Source organism: Lithobates pipiens, unplaced genomic scaffold (assembly GCF_037356315.1).
Source record: "Lithobates pipiens isolate NorthernLeopardFrog02 unplaced genomic scaffold, aLitPip1_a1.2 Scaffold_22, whole genome shotgun sequence".
NCBI lineage: Eukaryota > Metazoa > Chordata > Amphibia > Anura > Ranidae > Lithobates > Lithobates pipiens.
Window position 1 is genome coordinate 3,216,498 of NW_027507784.1, and position 15,597 is coordinate 3,232,094.

General features: G+C 43.3%; 1 protein-coding gene across 1 annotated transcript; it reads left to right on the forward strand.

The window, feature by feature from the left end:
* Positions 1-14,319: 14,319 nt before the first annotated feature.
* LOC143925223 (taste receptor type 2 member 40-like) lies at positions 14,320-15,222 on the forward strand. The gene has a single exon (XM_077449818.1). The coding sequence runs from the start codon at positions 14,320-14,322 to the stop codon at positions 15,220-15,222; it is 903 nt and encodes a 300-aa protein (XP_077305944.1).
* The last annotated feature ends 375 nt before the right edge of the window (positions 15,223-15,597 follow it).

The window sequence follows — 15,597 nt, forward strand, 5'->3', positions numbered from 1 at the left end:
TAATGACCAGTGGACAAAAGCTATTAAACACACATACTCTAAGCCCCTGTACACATGGTCGGAGATTCTGCCAACCAAATCCGTTGGATTTTGTCCGTCTGATTTAGTCCGCAGGATTGTGTCCGAAACTGTTGCATACACACAGTCGGACTAAGCTGTCGAAAAATCTGATCTTTCAGAACATAATGACGTAATTTCGTTACGATGGGACTACATTCAGGCTAGTAGCCAATAGCTTTGATGTAGGAATTTGATCTGAGCATGCGTGGCACTTGGTCCGATCAAAATTCGCTACACATGATCGGAGTATGTCCGATCGAACCAGTTGGTCGGGAAATATTTCCAACATGTTGGAAAATTGGGTCCGACTGATATTTGGACGGAATCAGTCAGATTATCCGACGACACGGTCCGATAGGACACATTCCGAGGGATTCTCCGACCGTGTGTACAAGGGCTAACACACACTGTGTGAATCACAGGGAGCTAGCTCTTAAAATGTTCGTCCTCCATTTTGAATTATATTATACTTTTATGTAATTATAGGTAAGAACGTTTGAGTACACTCTTGCCTCTCCTTCCTTTTTGTCCAGCAAATGTTCACTTTGTGACTTTCTACCTTTTTATTATAGATCCTTTGTACTTGTTTACTGCTCCTGATGAGTGGGAGTCCCCACGAAACGCGTAGAGCCTTAGCCTTATGCTACATCTTCAACATCATGTGATCTTGAGACTCTGCAATTAGTGATATTAGTTTCATTATCACTTATTATTATTTATTTTGTATTTATTTATTTTGATTTATTTCTTTTTTTATATTTTATTTACTTTTTTCATTGTTTACATGATTGTTGTTTATGAATTAATACAATTACATTGTCGTGTACTAACGTTTCGATTACCTATAGACTGATTTTATATTTTATTATCATCAACTAAATCATGTTGTCCATGAATTGTATATTAAGATAATTATCATCTTGTATTATTTATATTTTTTGCTACGCAATATGTCATTATTATCTATGATTAAATTATTCAGATTCTATTGAACTATACTACTATGTTATTATTAGTATACATTTTTTGACGTAATGTTTATATGTCTGGAGCCCATGATCACGTGATTTTAACCTTTATCTTCTTAGCTGCGCTTCATATAAAGTCCCAACATTCCTTTTGCCAATGTTGCAAATTCTTTGCATATAACAGGGATGGAGGTAGATGAATTTACCCATTTGTTACCTCATATAAAGTCCCACTAACCCTGCCCCTTCTCTTTTTTTAGGAAACAGAATCTGACAGCATAAAAACATTGGATTGAGAGGCAATAGTAGGGAAGGACCTAAACATTAGGTGGAAACTGATTACACTTATCTGCTGGCTGCTGGGAGGGTGAAACTGGAGGTGCAGGGAACATATAGGAGGGAGGAACCAAGACTGGGATCAAGTACAAGGAGGAATGGGTACAGGGCAGCTTGGTACAGGGTATAGGTACAAACAGAACCTAGCAGCAAAACACTGGAGTGGGGGGGGGGGCAAAATACCCACCCAGCGGCCAGTATCGGGTAGAAACTGATTATTGGGATAAGCTGGCTGCTAGGAGGGTAAAACTGGATGTGCATGGAACGTATAGGAAGGGGGGTTCATAACTGGGATCAGGAACAAGAGGGGGTAGGAACAAGGCATCAGGGTCAAGGCTATAGATACAAGGCAAAGAGCATAATCAAGGACAGGAACAGGATAAACGGCTAGCAGTATCTGGCAGTCAAACAAAACACTGGAGCAAAGTGTAATAATAGAGGAAGGATTAAATACTCAGCCAGTAGCCAAAATCAGGTGGAAACTGATTACTGGGATCTGCTAGGAGCTGGGAGACACCCACTGTAAGAAATTACAATAGCCAGTAAAATATACTATATAAGCTATAAAGTGGAGAAAATCCCCCAATGCCGCACACCCACGCGAGTAGTCAGTGAAGTGACAACCTCAGCCCGGGCTCCCACCAGGCCACGCCCAAAATGTTTCGCCCTGCCCCCCGGAGCTTAGTCATGGGGAGAGTTCTCTCTAGCTGCCACAGGAGACGGGACGAGCTCCACTCCCCGCCAGCACTCCCACAGAAGCGGACACTTCTATCTTAACCTCATTCCCTGAATAAGCTGAGCCTCAACAGCATGCCTTTTTGTCTAAGGATCACAAAATATACTGTATGTATAGGGAAAAGATTACGTAATATATTTTAATGGGATCTTTATGAGATATGGGCCTAATTTGTGTTTACAAGACTGTCAAGACAGTCTCCTGTCTCTCAGAGGACAAAAGCTTATGTTTGGTGCCCTCAATAGCATGCTAAAGCCAAATGATATGCATGGTAATTATGTTTACCCTTTGGTGGGTTGTTGAATATAGGTAGTGGCTATTTTGCAGTCTACTCAGCACCATAGCTCCTGAGGCTTTGGGATGCAATGTTGGTTGACTGTTTATATCAGGAGATAGGCTAATGAACTTGTAAATATTCAAAGCTAGATTCAGACACGATGACTCTATTGATATCGGTTAAGCATCATAGCCAATTAGGCTTGAGTTCCAACCAATCACTTTCTTGAAAAAGATTTAATTGTACCATTTGGACCAAATGGAGGACTTCTCAGTGATAGTGAATAGAAGGGAATTTGTATAAGAATAGCCAAAGGCTGGGCTTGCAGCGAGCTGAAGACTTGAGGGGAGATTGATGGAGGAGTAGCTGGTAAACTCTGATTGAAGGCCAGAGAGGACAGGGGGAGACCCTGACGGAAGCTTGACTGGGAGCTTGATGGGGGAGCTTGACTGAGGAGCTGCTGGAGAGACTTGAGGGGAAGCTGGACAAGAGACTTGGAGGCTGATTATGAACAGGGGTAATATTAAAGGAGCCAGATATCTTTCCAGTTTATGATTGCTGGACTATATTTTTTTATAAGAATAAAGATGTCTAAAAAAGATAGTATGTATCGTAGGGTGACACTACGAAAACACCGATATTAATGTGCCAACATCCTGATATGGATTACAGAAGGAGAAAGACTAATATTAGGTGGACTTTATACAGCACATGAGTATTCAATCTAAAAAGTATTAGAAATATTTTATTATTTAATTATCAAACATATCGTATACATAAAACAATCACATAGGTACAGCAATTATTTAAATAAAACTTTGTGTTGCTTGATCCATATTGCCTGACCACTGATATTCTCCAATAAGGTATATAATACAACAATTAGCAATACGAAGCCATTAGTTTGGTCTCCAATAGTAGGAAAATATTCAGAGTCTCAGAGAGTGGTGTCAGGTGTGTGGGTCCGTATTTTTAGTTAGCACGATAGCGCGTCATGTTCCGCGCTAATTTAGCGCTTCTTCAGGAGAATATCAGTGGTCAGGCAATATGGGTCAATCAACACTATGTTTTATTTAAATAATTGCTGTACCTATGTGATTGTTTGATAATTAAATAATAAAATATTTCTAATACTTTTTAGATTGAATACTCATGTGCCGTATAAAGTCCACCCAATGTTAGTCTTTCTCCTTCTATATTTTTTTATAAATATTTCTCTTCATTGATATAGAGGCTGTAATATTTGCCAGCATTGAGCGTTGCTGTTAATGTGCATCTGTAATGTTTATACCTCTAAAGTATTGATTTATGTAATATTTCTTTTCAGAGACTGAGCTGTTTATGGGTAATTTTGGGTACAATATAATCGTTTTCACCTACAGCTTGTGTTGCGTGTTTCATTGCTGACCTACTTACCCTACTCAAAATAACAGTGATTAATAATATTGATATTATTTAATAACATCTGTATTATTATTTGTGTAATCACCCCCCCCCCCCCCCCGTTTTCTTACACCGCTGGTGGATACCGAAACTACAACCTTCCCCTATTGGAAGCACAGTGCCAACCAGCAGGTGAACCAGGTCCTGACACTGTGAGAGCCGTAGAGGAAACCAACCCTACCCCTTGAATCTTTTTATCCCGAGTTGTAGAACATTGACTATGGCCACGAGGGTCTCCACAGCAAAAGACATTCCGGAGACTTGTGTACCTGCAGTGTGCTCATGGATTTGTGTTCTGCAAATGCAGAGAACATTAGTTATGAGAGCCTGACCAGTGCAAATAGTCTACGAGCTTTGGTTACCTGTTTTCCTAATGACATGGAGTTATCAGATGAATGTTTCATGAAAGAAAGATTCAAAGGACATTTTGTCCAACTCTTCTTCAAACAGAACAACAACCTCATGACCAGCTGAATTTCATAGGACAGTTTCTACTTTAAACCCCCCGTTTGTACATTCCAACTACAGTAATACCTTGGTTCATGAACGATTCAGTTCGCGAACAGAAGAGTTCACAAAAATTTCCTTCGGTACACAAACTCCGCTTCGGTTCATGAACACGAGCCGCGGCCATCTTCCCCGCTCTGACATGTAGTCGCGACTTCTTGTAGGTGAGATTGCGGTCACAGAGAGACACTGAACGTGTACTGTGAAGACACTAAAGCCCCGTACACACGAGCGGACTTTTCAACATCCAAAGTCCGACGGACTGATTCCGTCAGACTATTCGATCGTGTTTGGGCTGCAACGGACTTTTGACTCGCCAAAGTCTGAAGGACTTTAGAAATGAAACATGCTTCAAATTTTTCCGAAGGAACTCCGCCGGACCCGGTCCCTTCGAAAAATCCGCTCGTGTGTGTGCTATTCCGACGGACTAAAACCGACGCTAGGGCAGCTATTGGCTACTGGCTATGAACTTCCTTATTCGAGTCCGGTCGTACGTCATCACGTTCGAATCCGTCGGAGTTTAGTGTGATTGTGTGTGGCCAGGTCCGCTCAGCCGAAAAGTCCGCCAGAACTCTGTCGGAACTCCGGCAGAACTCCGACGGAACTCCTTCGGAAGTCTGTCGGACATAAGTCCTCTCGTGTGTACGGGGCTTTACAGTATTGAGAAGGGTTGAGAAGCTTTTTGGTGTGCTTTTTGGCACATACTGTACAGCACTGTACTGTACATCCCTGTACACACTTGCTGTAAGGCTTTTTTTTGGGAGCTTTTTTATCACATACTGTACTGTACTGTACCGGACATCCAGTATGGCTCCAAAGAAAATTCAGAGCAAGCATGGTGGTAAGAAGAAAGTGCAGAGCAGTAATGAAGGTGACAAGAATGTGCAGAGCAGTAATGAAGGTGACAAGAATGTGCAGAGCTGTAATGAAGGTGACAAGAAAGCACATGGCGGTAATGCAGGTGACAAGAATGTGCAGAGCAGAAATGCAGGTGACAAGAATGTGCAGAGCAGAAATGCAGGTGACAAGAATGTGCAGAGCGAATGTGCAGGCCACTTCATCGTCTTCTGCTCACCAGGATATTTCAAGTACTTCACTAAAGAGCTAACTGAAGACCAAAGGCTTCTTCCTTCTGAGGGACTACAACATATCCCCCCCCCCCCCCACTGAAGGACTGATCAATTAGTGTCATAAGCATAAATACCTATCCCAGGACTATATTTGCTAATTAAGCAGATTTAGGTACTTAAAGTGGTTGTTAAGCCATTGTCATATATTTATATAATCCTGAGTTCCCCAGTGTCTGTGCTTTATTTAAAAAATGTCATCTATACCTGATTTAAAAACGCCCGCTCGGCGCTCACGTGACCAGCTTGCTCTCCCATCTCCCGAACTGACAGCTAGAGCAGGAGGGGCCGAAAATCCCAGTCAGGATGAGGAGAGGAGAAGAGGAGAGAGCCAGTCGGTCACGTGAGTGCCAAGCGGCGCTCTGAAATCAGGTATAGATACCATTTTTTTTAATAAAGCACAGAGACAGGGGCACACAGGATTAGGAAACACACAGGATTATATAAAGCATTAAAATTTATTTCAGCAGCAGGAAGGGAGGGGCACTGTCATGAGCTGACAGGCAGGGAGGGGAGGGGGGAGAGGACAGGGGGAGAGCAGAGAGGAGAGCTACGGATGATGGAGGCACGTAAACTGACCACGGTGTCAGGGTTCAGCGCCCATGATAAACCGTGGTCAGTTTACAAAGTGGAGTGCAGAACCAGGCAGGATTAGTCAGGTATTTCACAGGGCCAAATGAAACACAGCACACATACGCTTTAAGAGTAATAGTTCCATTAATCTGAGGACAGTGTTGTAACTTTCTGTTCTATCTGGCCTGTGAAGTTGAGGCACAGAAGGGAGTGGTTTGACGTAAGAATGGTCATCCCTCTGCCCTCCTCCTCCTGCCTTTTCACAGAGGTTTCTAACTAAGCCGTGTACTGTTGAGAAGTCTTTAAATCCTGCAATCACTTCTTGTTTCTGTTCTACTGTCATATATCATTTCTGTTATTTGTTTTGGTGAATCTTTTCCAAGGAGTGGTGGCCCATCCACAGAGGGCGCATGGGAGCCCTCTCCCCTATCCATGCGTCCGGCACCCTGATCTACATATCAGAGCGCCACACCATGGATTCCAATGTTGGCAAGTTTTTTTTAAGCACCCGATTAGAGCCAGAGGCTCTAAAAGGCTTCAAAAAGGGGTGGCCCTGGAGCACAGAGCATTGAGCTCCGAGCCCACCCAGTTATGTGACAATAGCGAATTAATTCTCGCTATTTTCACACCAAGGCCCCCCCCCCCACCAATTAGGAGCAGGTTGTGAAACCTGTTTCCTGATTGGCCTATTGGATGCTTGGCACTTTGGCGGAAGAGGAGACACACGGCAGAGGAAGCTTGAGAAGCTGCCACTGCCCGTAATCCAGAAGTGGAAACCACAGCCCCGCACCAGGGGTGTTGTCAGAGCCGTGCCACCCAGCGGTGGGGGGGGGATGTGCTGACAGAGACTCGGGGGGTGTTATTTGATTGCCGACCCCCCAAAAGAAGAACCCACCAACCACCACTAGCTACGTTTATGTTAGTGGAATCTAATGCTTATAGCCTTGCAGTAAATAAGACCCAACAATTTCACTTAAACTTGTGTATGTGTCTCTAATCATTTTGATCATCAGCAATAATGTCTGAACCCAGGGTGTCAGAGGTGTCGGAGGACAGGCAAGGTTGGGGCAACCAGTGGGGTACATATTCAGCAAGCGGCCCTCACAGGGGTAGCGTTACACTACATTTGACATGATCACTAAAAAAAAATCACCTTTGATGAGTTCCATCAATGTTCAGACCTCCGCATTAATTACAATAAAAGCAAAATACTACCCTTAGGGGTCTCCCAGTCTAGACCCTTACTTGAGACATCCCCCTTCTCTATAACCAACGGCGGCATTACTCACCTCGGCATAAAGATAGGGAAACATCCTTCTTATCTATACGCTCTCTACTTTCCGCTTCTAATACAGAAAATTGTTCATTAATTGGATACCTGGATAGATTTACCCCCCTCACTTCTGGGAAGATGTCATTTGTTTAAAATGGTGAGCTTTGCTTAATTGGTATACCCGCTCCAAACTACCCCCCTCCTATTGAAACATAAAGATGTCAATTTGTTGAAGAAGACAGTCACTTCCTTTTTGTGGCATAACAGGAAACCACAAATAGCTTATTGTCGGCCACACACGATTCGAATTTCGAAAGAATTTTCTTTGAAAATCGTATCTAAGAACTTTCGTATGAATTTCTCACCATTAGCGGGGTGGCAGCAACAGCCGATTTTCGTGCGGAAATCAAATTTGAGGAATCGGACATGTTGGAAATTTTTTGAAAAACTAACGATTTTCTAATCAATGATGGGAAAATCGTGCGAGAAATGTAATAAGAAAATACATTTTTTTACGGAGAGAAAAGAAAATTCTTTTCTGTAGCAGCATGAGGTGAAATTGAAGGCTTGGTCAGCCAAATTTCGAAAATCAATGGTGGCGCCATCGGATCACAAAAAAATGAATTTTCTGATTTTTAAAAGAAAATTTGTTCGGAATTCGACCCGTGTATGGCCTGCATTAGACAGACTTTACATCCACAGAAGTGAAGGAGGTGAAAACTTTCCCAATTTTAGGCTGTGCAATTTGTCCTGTCTGCTTCGCATAGGGCTAGACTGGATATCTTCCTAATCCTGCTACTAAAACTGGATCCTCAAATCACAAATGGGACTTCTTTATTCTCTGAGGGTGTTGTTGCACAGCAAACTGAAGCAACTTCCAACCACACTTCAACGCGATTTATTATTGAGAGTCACTATTATTGTGTGGAGGGAGGCTCAAAAGAAATTAGACCTCTCATCATTTATTTATAGACACCTACCCATCCAGACTAACCCAATGTTCCCATAATTTTTTTGCATTGATACATGTCCTCTAGAGGGACATGTATCAATGCAAAAAAAAGGTTTTAAAAATTGCCATTTTTTTCGGGAGCAGTGATTCTAATAATGATTAAAGTGAAACAATAAAAGTGTAATATTCCTTTAAATTTCGTACCTGGGGGGTGTCTATAGTATGCCTGTGAAGGGGCGCATGTTTCCCGTGCTTAGAACTGTCCCTGCACAAAGTGTCATTTCTGCAGGAAAAAAAGTCATTTAACCACCTCAATACAGTGCAGTTACACCCCCTTCCTGACCAGACCAATTTTCAGCTTTCAGCGCTCTCACAGTTTGAATGACAATTACTCAGACATCCAACACTGTACCCAAATGAAACTTGTTTCTGTTTTTCCATACAAATAGAGCTTTCTTTTAGTGGTATTTAATCACTAGTGGGTTTTTTATTTTTTGTGCTATAAATAAAATAAAACGTATGCTAATTAGTAATTTTTCTTCATAAATTTTGGCTAAAATTTATACTGCTACATATCTTTGGTAAAAATAACCCACATTAGTATATATTATTTGGTCTTTGTGAAAGTTATAGAGTCTACAAACTATGGTGCCAATCACTGAAAATTGATCACTTCTGATCAGGCCTTCAGTACATCAGGTGTATCTCATTTCTTGAGACACTAACAAGTCAGGAAAGTGCAAATACCCCCCAAATGACCCCTTTTTACAAAGTAGACATCCCAAGGTATTAAGTAAGTAGCATGGTGAGTTTTTTTAAGTTGTCATTTTTTCCCACAATTCTTTGCAAAATGAAGATTTTTTTTTTTTTTTTTTTTACTAAATTGTCATATTATCGGGTTATTTCTCACACACAGCATATGTATACAACAAATTACACCCCAAAATACATTCTGCTACTCTTCCCGAGTACGGCGATACCACATGTGTGAGACTTTTACACAGCCTGGCCACATACAGAGCACTAACATTGATGTAGTACCTTCAGACGTTCTACGAGCAAAAATTACGCATCTCATTTCTCAACCACCTATTACACTTTTGAAGTCCCTGGAGTACCAGGACAATGGAATTTCCCATAAAATGACCCCATTTTGGAAAGCTAACACCCCAACGTATAATCTGTGAGGCATAATGAGTCTTTTGAATGGTTAATTTTTTTCCAGAAGTTTTTGGAATATGTGGAAAAAAATTAAAACGCATTTTTTTTTTACACAAAATTGTCAATTTATAAGATATTTCTAACACATAGCATGTATATAGCAAAAATTACACCCCAAAATACATTCTGCTACTCCTCCCGAGTATGGTGATACCACATGTGTAGGACTTTTACACAGCCTGGCCACATAGAGAGGCCGAACATTGAAGTAGTACGTTCAGGCGTTCTAGGAGCATAAATGACACATCTCATTTCATTCCTACCCATCACACTTTTGAAGGTCCTGGACCACCAGGACAGTGAAATTACCCACAAAATGACCCCATTTTGGAAAGCAAACACCCCAACGTATATTCTATGAGACATGGGCTGCAAATAGGTACTCGGGTACTCTGATGGGCTGGAGATAGGTACTCGGGTACTCTGATGGCCTGGTAACAGGTACTCGGGTACTCTGATGGCCTGGTGACAGGTACTCGGGTACTCTGATGGCCTGGTGACAGGTACTCGGGTACTCTGATGGCCTGGTGACAGGTACTCGGGTACTCTGATGGTCTGGTGACAGGTACTCGGGTACTCTGATGGCCTGGTGACAGGTACTCGGGTACTCTGATGGGCCGTGACAGGTACTCGGGTACTCTGATGGTCTGGTGACAGGTACTCGGGTACTCTGATGGCCTGGTGACAGGTACTCGGGTACTCTGATGGCCTGGTGACAGGTACTCGGGTACTCTGATGGCCTGGTGACAGGTACTCGGGTACTCTGATGGCCTGGTGACAGGTACTCGGGTACTCTGATGGCCGGGTGACAGGTACTCGGGTACTCTGATGGCCTGGTGATAGGTACTCGGGTACTCTGATGGCCTGGTGACAAGTACTCAGGTACTCTGATGGCCTGGTGACAGGTACTCTGATGGTTTGGTGACTGGTATTTGGGTACTCTGAAGGGCGGTGACAGGTACTCATATGGACTGTGACAGGTACTCGGGTACTCAGATGAACTGTGACAGGTACTCGGGTACTCTGATGGGCCGTGACAGGTACTCGGGTACTCTGATGGGCCGTGACAGGTACTCGGGTACTCTGATGGGCCGGGACAGGTACTCGGGTACTCTGATGGGCTGGGACAGGTACTCGGTACTCGAATGGACTGTGACAGGTACTCGGTACTCGAATGGACTGTGACAGGTACTCGGTACTCTAATGGACTGTGACAGGTACTCGGTACTCTAATGGACTGTGACAGGTACTCGGTACTCTAATGGACTGTGACAGGTACTTGGGTACTCAGATGGGCTGTGACAGGTACTCGGGTACCCTGATGGACTGTGACAGGTACTCGGGTACCCTGATGGGCCGTGACAGGTACTCGGGTACCCTGATGGGCCGTGACACGTACTCTGGTACTCTGATGTCCCGTGACAGGTACTCGGGTACTCTGATATGCCGTGACAGGTACTCGGGTACTCTGATGTGCCGTGACAGGTACTCGGGTACTCTGATGGGCCGTGACAGGTACTCGGGTACTCTGATGGGCCGGGACAGGTACTCGGGTACTCTGATGGGCCAGGACAGGTACTCGGGTACTCTGATGGGCTGGGACAGGTACTCAGGTACTCTGATGGGCTGGGACAGGTACTCAAATACTCTGATGGACTGTGACAGGTACTCTGATGGACTGTGATTGACAGGTACTATGAGGGGTGGTGACAGGTCCTCTTTATTGAAGGGGGGGCAATCAGTATGATCGGTGTACACTGTATGCGGTAACGAGATGTTACCGCAATCTCCTCCTCACACACGATCGGTGTGTGAGGAGGAGAACCAGGTAACATCCCGTTACCGCGGTTTGTTTACATTTTAGTGATCGGCTGTGAAAGGATCACAGCCGATCACGTGGGTAAACAGCCGGCCAATGACTGTTTACCAGCGGCGGTGACGAGCAGTGTTCCCGGGGAACACGCCGCCACCGACGTGCACGTGCAGCGCGCTAGCGATCGCGCGCATGCGCCGTGCACGTTCGGGGTGTGACCATCTGAGATCAGCCGTGACTTCATCACGGCCGATCACGTGGAAAACAGCCATAACCAATGGCTGTTCACCCCCTTCGGTGGCGAGCGGTGTCTCCGTGACACGCCGCCACCGAAAAAACAGGGATGAGCACGCACGATCGCGCGCATCCCCTGTTTAAACGGGAGAACGTCATATGACGTCCTCCCGCCACAATAGGTGCGCCGCCTGGCCGTCATTTGACGGCCGGCGGTCGGCATCTAGTTAAAATCACTCGCGGCTATAATGAATTGTCAGCTCCCCGTAATACAGAGAACACTCCATGAAAGTCATTGATAAAAAAGAAAAAGCGTGGGGTTCCCCCAAATTCAATTACCAGGCCCTTCAAGTCTGCTATGGATATTAAGGGGAACTCAAATAAAAAAAAAATGGCATGGGGTCCCCTAAAAATCCATACAAGACCCTTTATCCGCAGGCCGTAGGAAAAGAGGGGGGCACGAGAGAGTGCCCCCCATCTCCCGTACCAGGCCACATGCCCTCAACATTGGGAGGATGCTTTGGGGGTCTGTGACCCCTCAAAGCACCATGTCCCCATGTTGATGGGGACAAGGGCCTCATCCTCATAACCCTGGCCGGTGGTTGTGGGGAACTGCGGGCGGGAGGCTTATCAGAATCTGGAAGCCCCCTTTAACAAGGGTACCGCCAGATCCCGGCCCCTCCCCCTGTTTGAAATGGAAAGGGGGTACAAAGAAAGTGTAAAGAATGTTAAAAAAGACAAACACACTTTTGAAAAAGTCCTTTATTAAAAATAAAAAATAAATAAAAAAAAGATCCCGGCGGTGGTAATCCACTCTTGCTATCCAGCGATGGATGATCATCTCTCCGGGGTCCAGCGATGGCTGATCTGATTCAGTGACGGGTGATCTCTCACTCCAGCGCAGCGAATCCATCCATCTTCTGTCTCCACCGGAGACACTGCCGGGATCCCGGCAGCCTGACATTTCTTATATGACCACCCATCAGCTGACCCCGCCCCCTCTGATGCAGGGGGGAAAGCCGGGCTTCCCCAATGACGTGAGGGTGACCTCGCCTCCCTCTGATGTAACGCAGGTTTCCGTTACATCAGAGGGGGGCGTGGTCACCCTCAATTTTTTTTTTGCATTGATACATGTCCCCTGGGGCAGGACCCGGGTCCCCAAACACTTTTTAGGACAATAACTTGCATATTAGCCTTTAAAATTAGCACTTTAGATTTTGAACGTTGGAGTCCCATAGACTTTAATAGGGTTCTAAAGTTCACACCAAGTTTAGGTCTGTTCACAGGTTCTGGTGCGAACCAAACCGGGGGGGGGGGGGGGGGGGTGTTCTGCTCATCCTTAGTTTACACATCCCTCATGTATCTCAACCATCTTCTTGTTTTGTTTAGGAGATGTTGTCTCCCGGGGTGTCTGTACCGAGTAAAATCAAATAAAATGTATTATTAAAAAAATGTAATTCATATATAACGTCACCATGCTTTATTCCCAAAATATAGTTTTAGTGTAGAGATACGAGGGACTATGTTCACTGTAAACTGGAAGATCAATAGTCATAGTGCTGAGTGTATATAATAGTCATAGTACTGAGTGTATATAATAGTCATAGTGCTGAGTGTATATAATAGTCATAGTGCTGAGTGTATATAATAGTCATAGTACTGAGTGTATATAATAGTCATAGTGCTGAGTGTATATAATAATCATAGTGCTGAGTGTATATAATAGTCATAGTGCTCAGTGTATATAATAATCATAGTGCTGAGTGTATATAATAGTCATAGTGCTCAGTGTATATAATAATCATAGTACTGAGTGTATATGATAGTCATAGTGCTGAGTGTATATAATAATCATAGTGCTGAGTGTATATAATAGTCATAGTGCTGAGTGTATATAATAATCATAGTGCTGAGTGTATATAATAGTCATAGTACTGAGTGTATATAATAGTCATAGTACTGAGTGTATATAATAGTCATAGTACTGAGTGTATATAATAGTCATAGTGCTGAGTGTATATAATAGTCATAGTGCTGAGTGTATATAATAGTCATAGTGCTGAGTGTATATAATAGTCATAGTACTGAGTGTATATAATAGTCATAGTGCTGAGTGTATATAATAGTCATAGTACTGAGTGTATATAATAGTCATAGTGCTGAGTATATATAATAGTCATAGTGCTGAGTGTATATAATAGTCATAGTGCTCAGTGTATATAATAATCATAGTGCTGAGTGTATATAATAATCATAGTGCTGAGTGTATATAATAGTCATAGTGCTCAGTGTATATAATAATCATAGTGCTGAGTGTATATAATAATCATAGTGCTGAGTGTATATAATAGTCAATAAAGCCTCATATACACTATCACAATGTCTGCTGATTTTTTCCTTCAGGTTTACCAAAACCATGTAGTAGAAGGGCCTGCGTGATTGCATACACATTGAAACCCCTAAGGTTTGACCTCATATTATATGGTTTTGGTAAATCTGATGGAAAAAATCAGCAGACAATCTGATAGTGTGTATGGAGCTTAAGAAACATAAAGCTGCCAGTTCTGAATTGGTTAATTGTTTCAGTATAATGGAAATGAGTCAGAGATTGTATTACACGGGTTGTTCTGTACTTTAGATGTCGGCATTGAAATGAAATCCATCACATTTATGCAAAGTCAATCATGAGACGGATCTCTGAAGGCTTTTTCCATAATTACAACTCTAATTATATCATTCTGTCTGCTATCACTGGACGTGTCCCGTCATCTCTGTCCGGAGATCACACCAAACCTCAACATGATGTCTCTGGAATTATCTACTTTGATCTCTTCAGTCTTGGCACTCGGCTTGGCAATCCCTTCTAACACTTGTATTGTGATGGGTAACCTGGACATCATCAGAAAGAAAGGGAAGTTGAGTCCCACCGATGTGATCTTTCTGGCTAAGGGGATTGTGAATATTCTCCTCCAGTGTGTGATGAGTATAGAGGGAATGATCTTCGTCTTTTCTCTGGAAACCTTTAATATTAAACAAGTATTTGTATTTATGAACATATCAATTTACTTCCTAATCTATTACAACTTCTGGTTGACCTTCTGGCTCTCGGCTCATTACTGTACCACCATCACCAATCTCAGCTATGGGTTCTTCATCTGGGTAAAGAGAATTGTGTCTAATTTCCGTAGTCAACATCTATTCCTGACAGCACTTGGAGTGATCATTGTGAGTGTCCCGTGGTTCTGGGTTGTCAATGCAGAAAGTATCCAGTCTTCTGAGAACAGCACCGAAGCCTCTGGTAACAGGTTCCGTATCAGTCTTTCCTATGTTGTTCCTATGACCTTCCTAGGCGTCATTCTTCCATTCTGCCTTAGTCTTCTGTGCCTGCTCCTCACTTCCTCCTTTCTGCTCAGACACGTCTGGAGGGTGAAGAATAACGACTCTGGATCAACACGTCCAAATCTTCAGGCTCATGTCACTGCACTGAGGACAATCTTCTTCTTACTTCTCATCTTCACATTCTTCTGCGGGTCTCAAGTGATTTATTTTCTTCCAAGTTCCTCATTGTCAATAGTTTTTTGGAATTTACAATTATTATCTTCATCGGTGGAGGCCGCCGTCATCTTCCAGGCCAGCAACAAGCTGAGAAGGATCATTCTGAGAAGATTCTGGACCAGAAGCTGGAGGAACACAGAGACTTAACATGTGGAGAACGCTTAGCTTGAGACTCTAAATATATATTATAGACATTTAGTGTGATAGAGATCAATGTAAAATGTTTCCTAAGTCATAGAATTTTGTTTTGTATGGAGTGTGGAAGGGTTATATCTCCTGTCATATTTTAATAGCTGTCTGTGTTCCTTACTTGGGTCTTTCACCTTCTCGGTTTGTCCCGGTTAGAGATGGGCTGCACACTCCTCTGTTTGGTTCACAGCAGAACTCCCGAACAGGGGAAAAGTTTGACCCCCAACCGCAAACTCCATTGAACTCTATGGGAGCAAAACATGAGAAATCAAAAGTCCCCATTTTAAAGGCTTATATGTAAGTAATTGTCCACAAAAAGGGGTATGGAGGGTC